This window comes from Pezoporus wallicus, unplaced genomic scaffold (genome assembly GCF_028554395.1).
Source record: "Pezoporus wallicus isolate ANWC-B61680 ecotype Strahan unplaced genomic scaffold, APGP_CSIRO_Pwel_v1 contig_12044, whole genome shotgun sequence".
Lineage (NCBI taxonomy): Eukaryota > Metazoa > Chordata > Aves > Psittaciformes > Psittacidae > Pezoporus > Pezoporus wallicus.
The window spans coordinates 445,836-468,062 of NW_026642180.1; the positions used below are offsets into that span (position 1 = coordinate 445,836).

General features: G+C 44.6%; 1 protein-coding gene across 6 annotated transcripts in view; it reads left to right on the top strand.

Annotated features, from left to right (window-relative positions):
* Positions 1-22,227, top strand: part of FSTL4 (follistatin like 4) — a 202,331-nt gene that overhangs the window by 38,049 nt on the left and 142,055 nt on the right. Inside the window, exon 1 of one of the 6 annotated variants that reach the window (XM_057428181.1) lies at positions 9,523-9,644. The exons of 4 other annotated variants lie outside the window; for them this stretch is intronic. Coding sequence is in view for 1 of the 2 variants with exons in the window: in XM_057428180.1 (XP_057284163.1) it covers positions 9,630-9,644 (15 nt within the window). In the remaining variant the exon portion in view is untranslated. Of the gene's footprint in view, positions 1-9,522; positions 9,645-22,227 lie in introns of those variants that run through there. One more of the 6 variants, XM_057428180.1, reaches the window with a different exon arrangement.

The following is a 22,227-nucleotide window of genomic DNA, read 5'->3' on the forward strand; positions in this document are numbered from 1 at the left end:
TCCATTCTCCTGTTTTGTATAGAAATTGCTGCATCCAGAAATGAGGGAGGATTCCTCCTGTGTTACAAGGAGGAAGCCTTGTCTAGGACGTAGCTCCGGCTTGGAGGTATTATTTGGAGTAGCTAATAAACCTCAGCCCCAAAATCTTCCACTTTGCTGCAGCAGAGTTTTGTTTCTTGTACCCACCATGCAAAACTGCTGCTCTGTTGCCTCCATTTAGATTCCCTCTTCCCTTCTGTATCCTGTTTTCAGTTTTTGAGGGGAATCTAGTCAGTCATGCTCAGGTCCAAGTTTCCCCTTAGACAAGCTGTTGCTGTCTTGTTGCTTGTAGTATCACCATGGGGAAGTGCTCAGGGTACATGAGCGAGTCCGAGTCTGAATGCATCTGCCTTTCACAATGTGAACTAAAGCAGCATCTCTAAGTTTCTTTGCTGCTTTTCAAACGAGAGCAGTGCCTAATTCCTGGGTAGCCCATGTGGAGTCTACAGAGCTGTGTTCATCAAAAAAAGCCCCCAAATTTCTTATTGCATACAAAATAAATTGTAGGAGTTTGCATTCATAGGAGAGGCGTCAGAACCACGAACGTACCAAGTTGGTAAGTACTGACTTTGTGCTTTTGGAGGACTTTCCTCATAAAATGAGGTGGAGAGGAGTTGAGGTTAGAACACCAAGTACACTGCACAGACAGATGAAACCTGAAGCTGTTAAGAGCCCTTTCTCTTGAAGTACGCTTTGTGATAGAAGTACATGAAAATCCATCTCTGCAGGTCCCTGTCTGTAACTGTGTTAATGGAGCTTTGAATGACACAGCGCAGCATTGCTGCAGTCGCATGGTTTTATCATGCTTTTTCCATTATTTCAACTTCTTCTGTGGGAACCAGACTCATCCTTTCTGTTCTTTCTACTTTTGTTGGACATAAAGTGTGTGGGATCCTGCCAGGGAAGTGGCAGCATCCCACTGTACACGTGGAATAGTCCCATGTGGCCTTGCACGCTCCATAGTGCACATCTTGTGCCCAGCAATTAGTTTCTATTTCTACTCATCCTTTAACATCTCAGCTTCCAGACCCGGGCTGAGTGGGGTGCACCCCTGGGGAAGCTGAGAAGCATAACTAATTGTTTCTCCCTCCGTGTGTATTTAAATGAGCTGGGAGCAGAGCCCCTGCGCTTGACACTTTATCAATACTGCCTTCATTAGAAGTTCACTTCTGTTCATTAAAGTTCCCGTTTTAGATGTAATTTGTCACTTCCATTCAAGTGAGGAGAAGGGCATCTGGAGGAATTGGGGTGATTGCATTGTTTCTTGATGTTGTAGATTCCCAGAGAAGTTGGTGGTATTGGCATGTTGTCCTGCTGCTGGAGTTGATTCAGGTCAGACTAAAACTGCACGTGTTACAACCCATCAGCGGTTTGAGTGGGTTTCATGGAGCCAAAACACCCTTCTCTTCCCTAGCCATGTCTTCCATTTGACTTGCTAGAGGGCAGCCACTGATGTCACCTCACCAAGGGCAAATTTCAGATTCAGTACAGCTTGGTAATGGTGCCTCTGTTCAGAGTCATGTTCTTGGCTTAAATCCAGCCTGTGAACTTCACTTGATGATTCCTGTAGTGTCTTTTCCAATGTGGACATCAACGTGATGACCCATAGGCTACTGAATTACTAAGGAAACTCTTTGGAAGACGTTCAGGCTTCATTAAAGGCTTCAGAAATATTAAAATATGCTTTATGGTTTTAGCCATGAAGACAACTTTTCCCTAAACCCTACAACAGTCAAGCTGAATGTGGAAAATCGGATGAAGGTCTCTTAGCAATGACAGCTCTCATACTTTCAGTGCTCTGAGACTTCTCACACCATGCAAAACTGAAATACCAGGTCCCAGCTACAAATACCACACACAGCTACTGGTGTGGCTTCCTGAAAGGACCCAGGGTAGCTTTCCCTCGTCTCTGAAGTGACTGTTCCTTGACTCATAATTATTAAGTTATGATAGAAAGGCTTAGTAGCTTCTTGAGAAACAAACACAACATTAATGTTGACAATTAACCCAGTTGTTTTACCATGCAGGAAGGTGCAATTTTCCTCTTCATGAAAAATGAAGGTCTGCTTTGATCATTTGGAAAGCATAAAGTAAACTAACAAAGTAACTTGAGTACATGAATTCCAGCATTCTTCATAAGTAAATACACAGCATCGCTCCTCGTAGGTCCAGAGGATCTAACTACAATCTCAAAATAGAAACCCACAGAAGAAATAACAATTAAATTAGCAATGAATTCAAAGAGCTGAAAGGGGAATGGTGTCGTGCTTGAGAATGTATCATCTATTCTCTGTGTACAGACATTTTCCTGCTCTATTAATAAAGTCAAGAGTTTCAAGCACAGATTGAAGATACTGATAGAGCAACCTGCAGTGTGTGCAGGAGGATGGCTGGATGTGCATCTTTGGAAACGCAGCCATGGTGATGCTCTGCTGAAGAGAAGGATGTGCCCACTGTGTGGATTCGTCTAGGGAGAAGTAGAGGGATGCCCTGGTGGAATCTGAGATAGGTGATGAGTTGGAGCTAAACCTACCATTTGGTTTGGCACAAAAAGTAATGCCCTTGAAAGGGAAAGGAGGATTTTTGATGCAGGAAGTGTGGCAGAGCTGTTGCTGCCAGTGCTGGCACAGAGCAGTGCTTTGAGCAGCCTGTGGGCAGCTTCAGCAGGTGCTTCTTGGTAAGGGATTGCAGTTTGCCAAAATGCCCGAAGACAAAGCACATCTCTGCCTCGTGTGGCTTAAATGTCTCCTTCAGGAATACATCTTCTGCATCTGTTCAAGGTGAAAAAGGATGGTAAATCACAGTAGCGCCAGTCTGGTGCTGTGGAAGAAGTTTGTATTGTTTTCATTCCATAAGGTAACGGTTCAACAGCTGAAGTAGAGCCAGAGCCTGCCAGAAATGAGGAACGTTGATGCCCATTAGCATTTGAGGGCTATGTTTACTTAAAAACCTCTCAGGAGATACAAATATTATTGCTACTGTGAACCTTGCAATAGAGCTGTGAATAACTTCCTTTGGAACTCTAACAGCTCACTAAATAGTGAGAATTAATAAGTAGATGTGGCGGCACAGCAGAAAGCCTTATGGACAGCTCCGGGCGCACACATCCTCCTGCCTCTGTGCAGACCAGCAGCATGGGATGATCAGATGAAGCTGGGCTGGGAGGACCTGCAGCACCCAGCTGTGTTGGAAGTGGGATCCAGGGCACTGTGAAACCAGTCTGGTGTGGAGGAAGTGCCCGTTCTCCAATAAGTACTGCTCTCAGTGAAGCCAGAGAGAAACCTCCCACTGATAGAAATGCAAGCTTAAAGTGGCAAGATAGGACAGAAGAACGGAGGAAGGAGTGTACAGTTCTGAAAAGGACAGCCCATCAATGACTTTATTTCTTATACCTCAGTGTATGCACAGATGTGTGTAATTGGAGGAGAAAAGTATGAATTGCGTTCAGAGTAAAGTGTCAAGATGTATTTTGAAAAGCAGTGAAATGTTTTGATAAGTTCTGGAGCACTTCAAGGGGTGGCTTGGGTTTTCTTCATTGCTTTAACTTGATGTCAAGAGCATCTCTGCAATGTGAAAGTAGATTGCATCTTGAAAAGGCATCTCAGCTTACATTGACTTGACTGTCATTTTCATGCTAATAGGTTATTAAAGGCTGAGTTTTATTAAAGGCTGAGTTAAATTGAAGGCAGGAAACCTTTAGGGTCTGTTTAAGGCATCATAAATATGAGTACTGCTGTCTTTTGTCTTCTATTTTTATCAAGAAAAAAGTAAAACCATTGTTTTTCCTCTAAAGACCTTATTAAAAGACTTGGCACGTTAGTTGTTTGTATGGTATTTTTTCTGTTCTGGGAGTTTCCACGCTTGGTGATGTGGTCTTACCCTCTGTGGACAGACAAGTGTGTTTTGCACCAAGGTTGCTGACATGGATGTGATTGATGGCACCTGTACTACAGGAGGTCTGGCTGTGCTGAGCTCTGAGCAGCAGGGAAGGCTCTGCCTCTGCAGTCCCCACCAGAAAACCAGCAGGAAGCTGTGCCTGCCTTCTGCAGGAGCTTTAATCTGACCCATGTGCTTTCAGTGTCAGGACCCAGCAGTGTCACAAGGTGACATCTACCGTCCCAGGCTGTCACTGGGCAGAGTGGAATTGCAAAGCAGGAAAACACATCTTTAGAGTCAGCTGAGTCTTACAGAATTAGTAGCTATGGTAATCTTCTCTTCCAGGTGGTGTGTGTTTCACTTTACTTATGGTCATTAATGTTTTCCTCCTGTTCCAACATGGTAAAAGGCATATGAAATCTGGGCATTAGAATAGTTCGGGATGGGGAGAAGTAATCCACCTGCAGTGCTTCAGAGTGTGATTTTTAAACTCATCTCTGGGCCAAGAATCCAGTTCTGTTAAACACTGTGTTTTGATAAGATGTTTATGCACAAGACTGGGAGATAAATGCATTGTCTCAGAAAATCAGTGCTTCTTGCTGTTGCATGTGTCTGGCTCCTTCACCTTTTCCTGGCACAGTCCCATGCAACAGTTTTGATGATGGGACAGGAAAATGTGAAGCATTTAGAAGGATTTGTTCATTTTGGATGCTTACGGAAATGTTTTTGCATCAAGGATAACATTTATTAACACCTACTGCAGCGATTAAGCTAAGTAAGGGTAGTTAATATTTATGTGGCATTTTGGAGGAGTATGGTGTTAAATGCCTATATGATTTTCTATAGATAAACTCGATATGAAATCCATGAATAAATAAAGAAACAAGCCACAAAAAAGGCAAAGTGGATGGGAGTATTTTGTGTCCTGCATCCGCCTGTCCTGCTCCTGCCATACTGCAGAGCAAAGGCAGTGGAAGTTGGGATTCTCCATCAAAGGAGAAGTTTCTTACTCCTTACTCTGGTTTCTTTATACTGATCACTCTCTCTTCTGTACTTTAAATCAGTGTTAATGGGTGTTTGTTTGTTCTTGTGTAAATAGAATAGGTAGATCATAAGTAGTTATTTCAGAGTGCAGGTCTGCACAGCCAGCAAGGCCACATGCAAGTGAGACTTGCCAGAAGCAAAATCAATTGGTTAAATGTTGGGTATTCCAGAGAAGTTAAGTGCTGCACACGAACAAAGGCTAGAGATGCTGTAATGTGTTTTGAGCCATTTTTTCCAGCTACAAAAACGTATCTGATGGGAAAATAGCATTGCTTGAGCAAACAATGCCACCTAAAAAGAAATTAATTACTGAAATGGCTGGTCTCAGTCCTCTAATAACCCATCTCAGATGCTTTGATAGGCTGTAAATTGGTGTAATGCCACTGGGCTGCAAAGCTTTGACAAAGGCATTGATTAAAGCTTAACCCATCTGAAACACAGTCCCTGTTGTCCGAGTGAGTTGGGCTTTGGCAGGGTACAGGCGATGCTAATGCCAGCCGTGCTCCCGTGGGGACCTGCAGCCTGTCAGTGTGTTTCCAAGCTGGATAACGTGCGTGCTCCTGACGTAGTCCAAGAGAAGCTGCTGCTGCTGTGTTCAGCTCCTGCAGGGTCTCTGCTGGGGGGGGGATTCAGCAGGAGCAGGTCCATGAGCACTGTGGCGATGACCCACAGGGATGAGGCTCTGTGTTGTGGCCACAGGGATTCCGCTCAGTGCACAGCCAAGGTGATGCTCTGTAAATGTGGGACTGCTCCTGTCAAAATCTCAAGGACTTGTTATTTTTTTTAAGGGTTCTTTTACATACTTTATTGTTCCTTAAGGGTTATTAAATATCAGCAGCTTTAAGGCCCATAACGTGCAGGAGCTCTTCTGTCCTTGAGCAAATGTATTTCTGTTGTCTATAAAGATATGGCACTTTCTCCCTCCAAAGACTCTTGCAGTATACCCTGGTTAGTGTTTTAGGAGAGCTAACAGGAATAATACATTACCATGGGTTTATATTTTAAGTTAAGTATGACAGACAGCCTTGGTCTGCACATGTCCATAGTCTTTTTATTGTTTTATGCAATGTTAAATGCTCCTTGTGAGCAGTCTTTTCAATGCTTGGTGGAAGTTCTTAGCTGTAAAAACCTTTAGTAGTAAAATAGATTAAATTCCCTCTTGGAAAAAGGGATTAATTTTATTCCTTCTGTTCTGCCATAGTCCTTCCAGATTTTTATTGGAGACGACATAAAATAATTGTGCAGACTTTTCTGAGTTTCAATGGGATAGTGTTTGCTGACCAAATGCACTGGCTTTGGAGCCTTTCAATAGTCGACTCTCTTTGTGTACAGCTATATACATTTTCTCCTTTTCTATATCCATTTTGTGTTCAACAGCAATGAATTAAATCTTTCCACTCACCTGCCTTCTGTGGTTGCTGTCTCTAAATACTTGTCTGTGATGCTTTGTGTTATACCTTTGGCTTGTGGGGAGCCCAGCAGTGACCCGCACAGATAACTGCATAGCACCTGGAATTAAAAGCAGTTTAAAATGCAACTAAATAGAATTATAGAATAGAATCATAGAATCGTTAGGGTTGGAAAGGACCTTAAGATCATCCAGTTCCAACCCCCCTGCCATGGGCAGGGACACCTCACACTAAACCATGGCACCCAAGGTCTCGTCCAGCCTGCCCTTGAACACTGCCAGGGATGGAGCATTCACAACCTCCCTGGGCAACCCATTCCAGTGCCTCACCACCCTAACGGAAAAGAATTTCCTCCTTAGACCCAATGTAAACTTCCCCTGTTTAAGTTTTAACCCATTACCCCTTGTCCTGTCACTGCAGTCCCTAATGAAGAGTCCCTCCCCAGCATCCCTATAGGCTCCCTTCAGATACTGGAAGGCTGCTCTGAGGTCTCCATGCAGCCTTCTCTTCTCCAGGCTGAACAGCCCCAACTTTCTCAGCCTGTCTTCATACAGGAGGTGCTCCAGTCCCCTGATCATCCTTGTGGCCCTTATATAAAGAGATGTGTATAAAAAATCTGTTTTCCAAGTGTGCTGGTAAGTGTGGGTGTATTCTCCTGAAATGAGTTAACGTCAACATGAATATGTTGCAGACAGTTCTCACCCCATCAAAGAGTGGCACACGGATACCACAGGCTATTGGGTTTTTGAGGACCATGGCGAGGTGGCTGCTGCACTTAATGAGAGTTCTATCTGACAGCATGATGTTGAGTACTGGCTTGATATTATTGCTTAGAAACTTCCTGATCTGGTGCAAAAAGCAATGTCTCCCAGGTGGGCCTTCAGGATTATCTTAACTGATGAGGAAGCCAATTCTCTGTCCATCAGTTGCGCTGTGAGGAAAACCCTGTTCTCAACATAGAACCAGTTCTTGTGTCCGGTGGCAGGAGCCCTGGTCAAATCACAGGGGAGCTTCAGCCCAGAAAATGTCCTGCAAAATTGATAATTTTTCTCATCCTTCCTTATCTCTTTTCCTGTTTTATCCAGAAAATGCTACAGTTTTGCCAAAGGGTGATGCCTCTTTTGACGCTGATGGTGTCTGACACAGCATTAATGTGTAGTCAGACATGAAAAACAACGCAAGTAGCATTGATTTGTTGTTTTCCAGGTTGGTTAAGTTCCTTCCTACTGAGGAAAGGGATTTAAATATAGCTTGGCAGGCTGGAGGAAATAAATACAACCGGGAGTTCCTGTTCCTACTGATATTAATGGCAAAACTCCCACTGCTTTCAGGGGATTCCAGATGGAACTCTGATGATGCTTCCAGGGGGTTGGGAAAGGGGATTTTTAGTTTCTCTGCCATTGTGGTAGGTGTTAAATGCAGTATTTGCCATCCACACTCACGCTTTGACTCTGCTTTCGTTAACTTCAGCAATACTGTACATAGGGCAAAGATGCGCAGGGCTATTAAATGCATTCCTATATAAGTAATAAGAATTAGAGTTACAGGGTGTAAGGTTTCCCTTGCATGAGGCTGGACGATTCTCCTACTCTTGTCACAGTGTGAACTTTTGCTCACTTGAACTTCACTCCATTCCTTTCCTCCAGTGGTGTTCCCAAGCTGGAATGTGTCAGTGATGCTGCAGAGCCAGGGTAACACACATCCCTGGGACATCAGTGGGATCTCTGTGACCCAGTTCCCTTTAGTTTGCTATTTCATGTATGTAGCAAACTGCTTTTGAAAACCTCATCTTTGCCCCAGGCGTGGAGGTGCTCGGCCGAGGATGTGGCTGCTCCTCACTGCTCTGCGCACACAGCCCTCTTGCTATCAACACTGTTGTGTTCTTGCAGCGTGAAGCCATAAACAGGGATGAACCATTGTGAAGGATCACATTCACAAACAGTGAGGTTTGGCAAAGTGGGGTTTACAAAGCAGAAGCCAGTGGGGGCAGCTGGCTCCAAATGCTCACGTTGCATTCGCAGGTTCACCTGGCACTGCTTTTCGTTAAAACTAGGAGCAGTTCGTCCATGCTGTATGAGGAATGCTCGTCCTTCTTGCCTTTTGTGATGTTCTAGAGTTTTCTGTTAGGTTTCTGTCTGGGAGGTCGCCAGGCCTTGCTATCCCTTAGGGATGTGTACCTCAGGGGATCGCTGATCCGTGTGGCTTCTCAGTGGATCCGAAGATGTATCCGAGTCTTCTACATGACACCAGGAAATCACAGCATTACATAAACTGTGTGCTTGCAATGCTCCATATAATCTAAAACATATTTCTGAATGGAAAAAAAAACATATTTCTGAATGGTTGCCTATGGAGGTGGGTGCTTTGTCAGACACTGCATCAGGCGCATGCATGAAAGGGGCCCTGGGTTTGCTGGTTTGGGATTGAAACCAGGGGTCATTTAAATTAGCAGAAGGGAGTCAACATCGGTGTTACCTGGAGAGCTGCAATGAGCTGAGCAATTAAAGCAGTCTCACCCTTTGTGTCTTGAAGTGTCAGCCTCAGAGGTCAATGGAGACTGCCTAGCTCCAAAGCAAATACCTTATATGTTAATCTTTCACAAGAATATTGTTACCATGCTGGAGGAGTGAAGGGTCCAGACCTGTGCTGGATGGAATGGAGGGTTTGGAGCACGGTCCCTGTTAATGGCACAGCTGATGCCATTAACAGCCATGGACACCAAGGCTCCATGCTGATGGGTAGGGGCTGTGCTGGGGCAGTGTAACCACACCTGAGGAGCAGCACTGAAGGTCTGTGACCCCTAGATGTTTTAAATGTAAAAGTCATTGCAGTGGTCAAGAAGGGAAACCTTCACTGGGTGGTTCTGCAGGCAGCCTATGTTAGTGGGAAGGATCTCAAAGGTAGAATCACCTTGTCCCTAAAATGTTTTGCATTTAAAACCTGTAAATTTGATACTTTCAAAGTTTCATTTTTTGTACTTCATTTGGAGGAAGAAATCCATTTCTTCTCTGTAACCTGCTTCTACTCATTGACCCCTGGGGGACATGGATCGTTGTGTGAATGCAATGGGGTTCAGGTGTGGTTGGAGCAGGAGCAAGGCTGAGTCTTGCTAACGCATTGCATCTGAGGGTGCTGACTGGGGAAGGGGTGGGGAGCACCTTCTGCCCTAATAAATACAGGCTTCCTGGAGTTGCTGCCTTGCTGTTCCTCTGTAGTGATATAGAGGTGGGGAAGTGGTTTAGGAGTAAGAAGCAGGAGGCAATGAACCAGGCAGAGGTGAGTGTTCTAATCGGATTCGCCAGGCAATTCATGTGGTTGGTGTCTGGCATGAGCCAGTGGCAGGGATTGCTTCCCACTATTGAGGACTCTACATGGTCTGCTGTTTGGAGAGATGTGAATAGTGAGATGGCTTTGCTGAGCTTTCAGGCTGGGTGAGGAGTTGAGTGAGTTTGGCCAGTGCTTGCCAAGTAGTAATGCACTATCTGTGATGGGTTTAGTGTGTCTCAGGGACCTTGCTGGGTGTGTGGTGTGAGCAGGGGTTCTGGATCTCCTCCATGAAGTGTGTAGGGGACAGACCGAATGCTGGGTCTCTTTTGGCAGCAGAATGAATTAGAAGAGGGCTGTGTGTGCTGGAAGGCATCATTCTTGCTCCTGCTCTAACTGCAAAACAAAGTAAGCCTCAGGCAGGTTCATGTTGGGTGGTGGGTCCATGGTGCTGCTGGAGGAGTAGTGGTGTTCCCAGGGCTGTGCTCCCCTGCTCTCACCAGCAAGGTGAGGTGAGGCAGAGCCCAGTGCTTGGAGCATCCCCATGGGATCCAAGTATCTCAAGGAGTAATTCTGATTTGTGGTGCAGGACTTCTTTCCCCCTAGGTCAGTAAAGTGCTGCTGCAGCAGGGATGGTTTGTTCTCTCCTGAATGTGATTTTGGGTAACTCTTTACCGTCCATAGCTTTCTAATAGCTTACAAGGATCATTGGGGCAGTTTCAGCCCTGTGCCGCACATATACTTCTGACCCTATTGCTTACACTGACACTGATGTAAAACTCCCCTAATGCTTAGTTTTGCTTAGGTTTATTGTTTGTAGTGAGGCATTCATTGCTTTGCTCGTACACATGGCTGTGGGATGACTTGGGAAAAACTGAACTTCTTCAGCAGAGAAAAGGTTAAGGAATACTTTAAATCTTCATACAGAGATGCCCTTTAGTGCAGAAAGGAGATGCAGAAGTCCTGCATGTAGTTGTTCAGGTTGGAGTATGGGATTTTGGTGTGTTTTCCCCCCTCCTCCATGTTATCATTGCTCAGCTGCAGGATACCTAACTTGGGGAGAGAGATCTTATCAAGGCACTCATTAATTTGCTCTGAATGTTTGCTGGATCCAGATGTTCCACTAATTTTAACACTGCATCAATGTAAGGTGGCAGCAGGGATGCCATCTATTGTGTTTTGTTAGTCAGAGGGTAACATAGTCCAGAGCTTTCCCTGAACTTCATGGGTGCGTGGAGGTTCATGTGCTGAGAGAAGCATCGAAATGCCTAATTGAAATTCTTCTCCAGCTACTGGAAGAAAGAAGATAAATCATAAATAAACCTAAATTATGTCCTGCTGCCGTTGCAGATTCCTCTCCCCACCTCGTGTAGTAGAAAAATGCATGTTGTAAATCCCATGTGAAGCGCTTTGCGCTGGCAGTTCCTGTGGCTGCGTTAAAAGGGATGCTCGCTGCTGTATTTCAAACCTGCACCCTTTATTTCCTACCTCCAAGCATGCTCCTGGGTACACGAGCAGTTTGTCTGGACCATGTGCTCTGCAAGCTCAGATAAGAGTATTAGATCATGACCTGGTGAAAAGGGAGGAAAGCCTCATAACTCAGGGGACCTTGTTCTGTCACATAATACGGAGCATCGCTCAGCACATCTGGGATGCAGCCCCATCTCCCTGGAAGTACTGAAATGAAGCAGTGCTGGTGCTGCTGGGGGAACAAAAAAAAGAGAGATTTAGGTCTCTTTGGGGTGTTTTTTCAGGTGACTGGTTTCTGAGGCTTCAGCTGTCTGCTTTAACCTCCATATTCTGCTCTGAAAGAGAGAAGGGAGCAGCTATGTCAGTGTTACCGCTTCCCATTGTACCTGCTCTACTTTGCTGCTGATGCTTGTTGGCTGAATCAGGGGGAGGGAACACCACCTTTTCGTGTTGTGATGTGCTCACCAAGTTTGGGGTTTCAAGAATAAATAGGGAAGTATCTCATCGTCTTTGTACTATGGATGTGCTGAATCTGCACATGGGGTGTAGAAAAGGACATTCTGACTAAAGATTGAGGCTCTGTGCTGATGCTGACTTCTTTTTTAACACAGCTTAGCTATACTTGCCAGCTGAGCACAACACGAAGCAAATAAACCCCCTGAAAATCTGGTATTAAAGTATTAACTGCAGAAAAATGATGCTTATACTGGTAACAAGCGTGATGGCATCTTAATACTTGTAACGTGATGTGAAACCAAGAGGATGATGGTGATTTTCATTAACCCTTTTTGCTTTGGGGATCTCTGTCTCCATGTTGTTGTGTGATTCCTGGAAGATTTGTGTGTTGAAAAGAATTTGACTGAAGAGCAGGAGCCAGGCTGTAGGCTTGGCTTGGGCTTTCTAGGTTGTGCATTCACCACATTTAATTCTGCATTTGGGTATTAGTTATATATGGCCTCTGCAGTTATTCCTAGGATGTGTCTAAAGAGGGACACAGGAGATGGAGAATGAATCAGTTGAAAAATCTAAAGTACAGGTAGGACTTTTGGCAGCCCCGTTCCCAGTGCCTCACCTTGATCTTGGGTTCATGAGATCCGTCATTACTGGGAAGTTTAGGTTTTCCATTGAAAATAAATGCTATGGATGAGCCTGGGGATGGTGGGAGGAAGCAGTCGCTGTTCTGGTTTCTCTTATTTCAGTAAGGAATATTGACTAAAAGCTGGTTTAAGTTGAACGATCAACTAACACCCCTCAGCGTGCACACACTGAACTAATTTGATAATCCCTTGTGTAAAGTCAGTGGGAAGAAGAGTATTTTTTGTTAGTTGACGACAGGAAGGAAGCATATGTAGGTTAATGCCTAAAAGGTAAATGGCACGGTATCAATCGAGAATCACAACTGCATCTCCAAAACTTTGTGCCATTACTGGAGGAAGACTGACTGTATTTTCAGAAGAGGTGCTAATACCTTTTTCTTTCCCTTTCTTTCCTCCTTTTATTTATAGGTAGCACTTTCTCAACCAGAATTCCATTAGAAAACTCTTCAAGGTGTGGTTTTTTTGTTGGTTTCCTTTTTCTTCATGCTGTTAGCATGCAGTGGTTTGTGTTGGACTGATGGTTCCAGGTGAAATCCAGTGTTAAGCAAGCTGCTGGTGTGGGGCAAGGTTGAGGGTACCGAGCTAAGGGAGGGTTTGCTCCGTGCCATAATGGAGCTAATGGTATTACACTCAGGACATCTGTGGGTACATCTGGTGTTAAACTACCGTTATTTAAAGTTTATGATGCGAGAGACTGCCAACTCTCCCACTTGCAGCATATAAATTATGTCAATGGCTCATGCACTTTTTTTAACCCTGATTTCTCTTGAATTATGAATGATGGACAGGGCCAGAATTTGCTTTTAGTGTTCCCTTGTGACTGTGTGTGTGCTGAGTTCACTGAGCAGTCATAATCTCAGTGTGTGCAGTCAGGGGATGCCTAATGCAGTTTGGGCTGGGACCATCTAGCTTGTATCCTAACCACTGAGGGAGTTACAACAACTGGAACTCGGAGCTATTTTAGGGCAGGGCGGGTGCTTTGATGCCAGGTTTGTGCAAAGAAAACCCAGCCACCACTGAGGCTGGAAGGGTTTGTACTTGTGAACTTTGTGTCCCAGATGGGTTCTTGAAAGCCAGCGTGATGCCCCCTTTCAAGAGAGCCCTCCATTGTGGAGATGAGAGACTGTCTTCCGGGCTTTATTGTGCGAGGAATAATAGCTCGTGTCTTTAATGAAAATATTATGATGGGCTTGCTTTGAAGTTTTCAAGCCCAGATGTGTGGTGGTGGAGTGCATTCATCGAGCCATACACCGAGTTGAGTGAGTGGTCTTGTGTGGGAAGGGAACAGGTTTGACTGGTGCAAATTAAAGGAGCCCAGAGCTGATGGGAACTGTGGCAAAGGGGCTGGTGTTGCTGTGATTGTACTGCTCCCCTGCAAGGGGAACCTTTTAAACAGCATTATAAAAGACATTCATGCAGTGTGTGGATATCAAAGTGCTTTTGCAGAAGCAAGTTAAGGCCCTGCCATTTTAAGATAATTTCCTCAGCATTTATTGAATAATGTGTGTGTTAAAGTGTACTACCAGCCAGTATTTGTACATTTATATAATTTATATTATAAACAGCTGCAGACCCTGACAAACAGTGCCTCTGCATTCCCGTTGTTGCATTTGGAGTCTCCATAAATTTTAAGACTCTTTTTTTCATGTTTAAATATGAAGAAGGCTTTGCTCACTAGTATATTGATTCTTACAGGCATCAGCTCTTCAATCAAAGAGCCCTGAAGTTTTGCACTTCATTTACTTGATCTTTAGGAATAAAGTGCAAACTGCACTGGATGGAGTCTTGTCCTTGCTGGTAGCACTTGAAATGCCCAGTGGTGGGAGGTTTTAGACTTAAGTTGTGCTTGGAATGAAGATAGCAGAGGTTAGAGCTGCGGAAATGACTGGATCATAGAATGGTTTGGATTGGAAGGGATCTTAAAAGACCACCTAGTTCCAACCACTGCAGTAGGCTGGATGAGTGCATTCAGGTGTTGTGACAAGGGGAAAACCACAGCATTTGGTACCAAAAGTTTTTCAGGGCTGTGAAGCTTATGGAAGTGAACTTCAGTTTGGCTCAGAGATGGGATGGAAACATCTTTTATGTGGCCATATAAATCCTCCTGCAGGTCCCGTTGCAGGAGATGCTGCTGTCGCAGCCTCAGGACTGGCCTGCAGAAGCCAGCAGGAATCACTGCATGCCTGGCCGTCAGCCTGGATGTGTTTGTAATACCAAGGGTAAATTGTTTGAACGTATAATTACGAGGGTTTATTAATACTAAGCATTGTATAACAAACACATTTGCAAATAATGACTTCATAATGCTGCCTAAATCATTGCTTTAGAAATGGCTGGACCATTACCTTATTAGAGTAATGCTTTTCTCAAGTCTGCCATCAAAGCTTTGCTTTGTTTTATGTTTTCTTCATTTTTTTCCTTATCATTTTTCTTTCTACACTGCTGTTCTGGCATTGAAGCATATCCAGTCAGTCACCAATAAGATATATGAGCTAAAAATACTCTGGAAGCCCTTCCAAAAATGCTGAAGCCTGTCACATACACACATGTAAGATGCATTTTATACATGAGAGATGCATTTAATACTTATGATATGCATTTAATGGGTGCAGCTCATTAAAGAAAGTAGAGTGGTGCCTGCTCTTTACCACAAAGAGCCACTTGGGTCCCCAAGACACTTTGCAAGCGTAGACATCTCCAAAGGAAGCCACTTAATCCTTGCGTGAGTAAATATGATGATAATGTTCTGTGCTTTGTTGTGTACTGTGATCTAATTGAGGTTTAATGCATTCTGCCTTGTCCCTGCTGTGGACTCCCCTTTGGACCGTGCAGTACAAAGCTTGGTGTTAGCAGCTTGCTTTGCTGTATCCCAGTTTATGTCTTCAGAGACATTCAGGCATTTATTACTTAGTTTGAGTGCATGGAATACTTGTGCTGGGGAAGACGCACAAGAAGGGAACAAACAAGATCCTCGCTTTTCCCCCTTCCAAATGCTACGTTTGCTTTAAGCAAGACTATTGAATTACGGGTTTTCTTTCATTCTCCCGCCCCTCCTTTTAGTAACTATGTATTTGCTGCTAACTGTGTTAACTACACCTGCACCTCACTCGATAGTGTCTCATCCCACAGCAATATTTCAGTATAAAATCAATTGAAATTGCCAGCACAAATGTGCAGAACAAGTCCAGGGGGAGAAAGTCTCAAACAGCCTTTTCAGCCTCGTAGCTCTGGCCTGGGTGGCCCTGTGCTTGTGCTGGCTTGGGAATGCCGAGTCCCTGTTTGGGTGGTCACCCTTTCCTTGCTTACCAGCGATGCGCTTTGGGGTTTCCCATTTAAACCCAAGAAAAATAGTGTTTCTCCTTGCTTCTAGACCCTATTCCGTGGAATCTGAGCCTGGTTTCTAACGGGGAGGCATTTAGAGGGGAAGAGATGTTGTAATTTTGAATTTTTCATGCGTTTATCCACTTCAGCAGGTGCTGTTGAATCAGTTACAACTTTAAATGAGAACTTCTGGGAAGCCGTGTTTTGGTTCGGGATCACACACTCAGACCAATTTGCCTTCTCATTTTCCCTTTTTCTCCCCTCCTTTCCAGCTGGTCATTCACTCAGTTCATGGTGAGACCTGAGGGATTTCTCTTCATCGACAGCTTCAGACCTTTCCCCCCCTCCTCCTGAAACGGGCACTGTGTGTGTTCTTCCACCTGGGTAATCTGGAGGCAGCATTTAGTGCCTGCAAGTGGTGTTGGAGTCAGTAAATCACCCTCGGGGACCCCTGCGGAGACCTGCTCTGCAAGAGCAGCTCCTGTTGGCGTTGGTAAGGGTTAGAATGGCAGCTCTGGTTTGTACTTCAGCTGGAGACAGGTATTTCCATCGAGAAGTGCAGGGTTTTAAGTCAAATCTGTGCTACATTTAATGCAGAAAATCTTCAAATAAAAGAAAAACTTATAGTTTAAGGATTTGCTCTATCTGTTGGACAACCCCAGCTTGTTGCAGCCATGAGGTTGTTTGAATCTCTCCGTGCTGGGTATTAACCGGAGCAGGAGCAGTTGAACACATGTGCTTCAATAGGAGACTCGGAAGCATAAAAATTGAATTCTCTCCTGCCTTTCCCTTTCCTATAGAGAAAATAGGCCCCATTAGTACAGAAAGCTTTGGCAAGATGGTATTTGCAGTCCAAGGCTGGAAAGCAGCTGCCATCCCCAGTGTGTTGTTGAGCAGAGGACTTCACTTTTCACTGCCGCCAGTAATCCTATTTACCGTGAGCACAAAATACCAGCTGGATTTTGCCTGCTGGGCATGTTCTCCCATTATGAAGGGGTTGAAGCCATTTCGTGCTGCAGTTGATCTGACACCAAGGGGGGGAAGAGGAAGGTGTGAAGAAGGCAGCGTTGTCTGCCCATGGCTGGGGGCTGTCAGCAGCAGCGGCTGTCTGAGCCATGGTGTGGTTTGAGGAGAGGGCTGGGGGTGAATGGATGCAGTCTTTATGTCTAAAGCAAATGTTTCTGCCTGGGCTGTTCCGTCATCCCTTTCACAGCCTGTTTGTTTCCTTTGCAAGCTATAGGCTCTGGTTTTGGAATAGTAGCAGTGTCTAAAGGGGCTACAAGAAACCTGGAGAGGGGCTTTGGACAAGGGCCTGTAGGGACAGGCCAAGGGGAATGGCTTTAACCTGCCAGAGGGGAGACTGAGATGAGCTCTTAGGCAGAAGCTCTTCCCTGTGAGGGTGCTGAGGCGCTGGCACAGGGTGCCCAGAGAAGCTGTGGCTGCCCCATCCCTGGCAGTGTTCAAGGCCAGGTTGGACACAGGTGCTTGGAGCATCCTCATGGGTGTCTCTGCACATCTTGTACTCCTCTTGTGTAGTTGTGCTGCATCCGTGTGGGTCAGCCTAACATGAAACGTGTCCCACATAGAAACTGTGTATTCCGTTCCTTTTCTTAACAGAAAGCCCCATAATCCTGCTTTTGCCTACTATACTCTGATGTTGATGACGGATGATTGCGGCTTACTCCTGCTTTTGATCCCAAGCTTTTCCTCTTCTTCTGTTAAGCATGACCCTCTTGTTTTCATTTGGTGTCTTTGTTTTTGAAAGGAAACAATGTTTTGTTGATTTTTATCAGTTGTTTGTTTTTACCCCTTGTACAGAGCACTTCAAAGGGGAGGCAGTGAATGCAGGTACTCTTATTTTACATCTATCCTTTCAGATTCAGCTCTCCGCATGCTTTCCTCGTGAGAATGAATGAGGAGAGCAGGCTGCTAAGTCCCCAGTGGACTCTCCGCTGCATGGCTGTGGACCAGCACTGATGCTGTGAAGAAGGATGAAGCTTGTGGGTGGCTGCGGGGCTTTGTCTTGTACAGGGCTCTGCTCCCCAATGCAATTCCTGAAGCAGATCCCCACTTGTGCAAATGAAGGAAATTCAGCTTAAGTGAATGCTTGAAACCAACACACCCACTGCAGAAACCCTTCATTTGTGGCTGGTTTTTATCTGTTTTCACCTCTTGGGTTTTTCTTTTGACATTGTGAGTCTCAACCTGAGATATTCCTCCTCCTCAGAATAAACCAAAAGCAGTTGACAGTGTCTCAGTGCTAATGCTGCATTTCTACTCTGATACCCTCCGAGCCAGTTTTAACAGTATGGGAAGTTTAAAGGCTTTTCCCTTTCGAAATGGCCTTTTAGTAGGTTTTTCATTTTACTGCATTACCCTTCCAATAGGCTGTAACCCTTCCCATCAGGTAAATGCACGTTAAACTGCTTCCTTCAGCACAGAGCGAATGTGGAGGGAGTCAGAAGGTTTGTAATGCAGTAGAAAATGGCATTAATTCTTCTGTCCTCCCTTGTGTTAGAAGCATGGGGAGAAGTAACTGCAGGAGGGTAAGTGGGAATAAGGGAAATGTCTTTTGTTTAATTTAGGAGCTTAACTTGTTGGTTCATATACTTCTGCTTGGTGCAGGTTGGGTGATTTTGCAGGATAACAAAGGAGAGTGGATGTGTGCTGGGGTATTTATCTTGGGAATAGGAAGAGATCTCAAAATCAGGTGTTCAGGAGGGAGACTGCTGGTCGAACTGTCTTAAGAAAGAGAGAAATTGTCAGTCAGGGTAGTTTCCTTTATTGATAAAATCCTCAGGAGGGCAATGAGAAATACACGTGCCATGAGGACAGAGCCTCAAAAGGCTTGGTAGTAACTTCAGGCTCTTAGGTCTGGGGTGCAGTTGCTGGCAGAGACCAGCATGTCAAGGTCCTCTCCTAAATGAGGTGAAGGCTTTTGTGTGCTGACACTGGCCCCAGATGAAGCAGGCAATGAAACAGAATGGTGTGTCCACAAAATATGGGAGTGCTGGGGTATAACAGTGTCCTTGAGATAGACAGTAAATAGAAACCTAAACCAGTGGAGAGCTGCAAAATTAGCATGAGGAGCAGAAGAACTGGATGCGATTGCTTACAAAAGGGTGTTTCTCCTTATTTCTCAGTCTTACAAAAGAGCTTTGTTAAAAGATAACATAAAATGGGAAAGGGGAATGCAAATGGTTATTGATTGTGGCACTGTTTCAGGCTCGCTTGGAGCAACCTGGTCTCGTGGAAGGTGTCTCTGACCATGGCAGGGGGGTGGAACTGAATGAGCTTTAAGGTCCCTTCACACCCAAACCAGTCATGCAAACTGATTTATAAAACCATCCTTTCTTCTGTATCCCAATTCAAATGTAATACATCCTCTTTCAGTAGTTGCATGACTGTAATTCTCCCTGTAATGGACCCTGTTTGGTTTCTGTCTCACACTTCTGTTATATGGTAACGCTCCTATGCTTGTAATCTATGAGCCTTTAAGGCGTCTAGTCAGGACAGCATAAATGAAATATCTTAGGGGGAGAAGAAAGAAGTGAAAAGACACCGTGAAACCTCAACAGTTTCAAGCAGGAAGCTTATGCTGATTTAGATGTGATGCAGGAGTGCTGCTATTCCTGCTGCAGGGCCTGCCTCTTCAATCAGGTAAGGTAGCCATGAGTCAAACATGCATTACACTTCACCCAGAAGTAAAAACTACCCAACTACAAAGCACCTGCACTAACACAAACTCCATTACAACTAAATTGCTTTAATACCTTTATTTTTCCCAGGCCATTTATTTCTAGCAAATGGCAGCTTTTACAGAAAAATATCAGTGCTCAAAAGTGGCCTCAGAAAATGAATCCAGTCCCTAATTCTCACACAGCTGTCTGCCTTCCTTTGTGTGTAGTAGTGAATGACCGAGGTGTTGCAAGAAAGGGGCAGGAGAAGGGACAGTGAAATGATCTGTCAATTTATTGTCTTAAGGGACCAAACTGTCATCCCTGGAGGTGGATTTGCAGGCTCATGTTCGATTCCTTTGCAGGAAGGGACCTTAAAGCTGCTCCAACCCCTGCCACGGGCAGGGACACCTTCCACTAGAGCAGCTTGCTCCAAGCCCCTGTGTCCAACCTGGCCTTGAACACTGCGAGGGATGGGGCAGCCACAGCTTCTCTGGGCACCCTGTGCCAGCGCCTCAGCACCCTCACAGGGAAGTTCTTATATCTAACCTAAATGTCCCCTGTTTCAGTTTGAACCCATCACCCCTTGTCCCAGATGGATTCATGTTTTCAGTGTTCCTCCCTTATTGTTTGGGCGACTAAATGTTTCTGATGGTGGAGCAGGATGAAGCCCGTTCCTCTTAGTCACAAAGTGTTTCTAAGTAACACTAATAACCTGGTAGGGTACGGACGTTACTGGAAACCTGGTATTTAATTGTTGGTGTTTCTGGCTCTGTTGTGTGCGTGAGCTGTGCTTTAGCATACTTTTGGAATGGTTTTCTCAAATGTGACTTCATTTGTAAGGGTCAAACATGTGGCGTGTGCCTCTTAAAGAGGAGGCTCTAATGGAAGCACTGTTACAGGCATCGCTGTGATGCCGAGAACTGAGGTCTCTGTAATCCATCACACTGAAACCTCAGGCAGTGGCATTTGTACGACTTGGTGCAAGTCAGATGATATTTTTACTAAAGGCAGAATTCAAGAATAATGTAAGAAGAACGCTGGATGGATGTTAGTTATAAAAGGTCATTATCTGTTCCTGTTCCAAGCAAGAATAATCAGAATAATGTTATTTTTTAAGACAAACATGACGCTTTTGATGTCTGTACTTCTTCCTCAGTGAGCCTTATGAATGGATGCACTGAATGAGAAAATAAATAGGAAGCAGAAAACATCTTTCTATCCAATCTGAAATAGCATTTGGGTTGTGCATATCTAAGAGGGAAACAGGCGTACATTAAATAAACACAATTATTTTCTGGTAAGTGGTCTGATTGCAAAGTAACGAGTTTAAAAAAAAAAACCAACACAGAAAAAGACATTTCTGTGAGACTGTAGAATACTCCTAGAATAGAAACTTGGCATCTTTTATTCTTGAATCGTTGCTAATATCGCAAGACATCATGTGCGTTTAGGCACGATAACACCTAAAATAACACCTAGCAATGGCCGTGTGTGTTCCCATGCCACTGCAGCATGGCCCAGTACACTTGGTTTATGGATTTCATCTTCCTCCAAGTAGAAATGGTCAAAGCGAGGGTAAGATTGTTAAAGTTTTGGCATCAGATGTTGGAAAATAGATGGAAGTGAGAGACTGCTGCCTCGTACCGAGGAGGTTTGGGGGTAGCATCATGTGTGGAGGTCTCTGGGTTCACAACAGGTTGTGGCTCTGGAGGAGTAAGAGGAGGTGTGAGAAACTTGATGGGAGGGGAAGGGGAGCGAGCAAAAGGCGATGCGCATGGGCAGATTTAAAGGTTAGCAGTGCAGACAGCAGGGAAGATCTAGACCGTTCGGCTTGCCTCCAGCAGCTCGCTGGTAATGTAATTGAAGAAATCATGGGGAAAACAGGCAAGTCATCTACTGTTATTTTATTATTGGCTTCTAACCTCCTCGTAGTCTTTGCCACAAGAACTTCATTGAAGGAATAGCAGGAAGATGCATGGCACCGTGGTATTGATTTCTCATTTTTTTTATAGTAGCCTGTAGAATGCTAGGGCTTGCTGTGCTGGTCAAAGGATAAAGGACCTCTGAAAGCAAGGCAGAGGAGTAAGGCTGGTCCTGAGAGTAAGAGTGAAGGAATGGGGCATACAGAAGATTGATGAGAGAGATTAAAGGCAACCAGACAGATTTTGAGCAGTGACCTGTGGGAATTTCACTGCCTGCCTTCAGAAGATTATATTCTTCTGATACGTGATTTTTGCCAAAGAATTAATGTGATCTGTTCCTTCCAGATCCAATACTGGAAATTTTCTGCATTCTTTGGGCTGTGCAATACTGAGATAATTAAAGACATGATCAAGTAAAATATGTGTGCACACATGCATGCTCAGCATTCAAGGGCAGATTGGACAAGGCTTAGAGCAAGCTGCTCTAGTGGAAGGTATCCCTGCCCATGGCAGGGGATTGGAACTGGGTGAGCTTTAATCATTCTGTGATTCTATGATACACAAACCCAGCTTCAGTGGGTTGCTCGCAGCACTAAATACAGGTGCCCAAGGAAGCATTAAGTCCTTCTGACCACTGCAGGCAGTATACCGGTCATCTGCTAATGTGGTGCCTTTTCTTGGCTGGATGTATATAGGGACCTGCTAGGCAGCTTGCAAATGCAGGGCGAAGTGTGGTACCCACAGGAGCTGCACAGCAGTCCGGCAGGTTTAGGTCCATGCTATATTTGCTGCACAGGAGTAATGCAATAAAATTGCCTTCAATATGCAGCACCTATCATAGATAGCATTAGGTAAGCATTTAATAAAGTGCAGTTTTGTGAATTGCCCCTTTAGTAGGTCTTCCAACAAGAGAGCAATCAAGGAAATTGTGCATGGTAAAGTTTCATGGCAAGGATCTAAATATATATGGTCTCGTATATTGGTATTTCTTTCACAGTAGTCTGTATGCTTTACATAGTTTGGATGGTTTGGTTTGTACTTTTCTGCCTCTTTTTTCATGTTAGTACCCCCACAAACCACAGTACTGTCCAAAAATAATACTTAA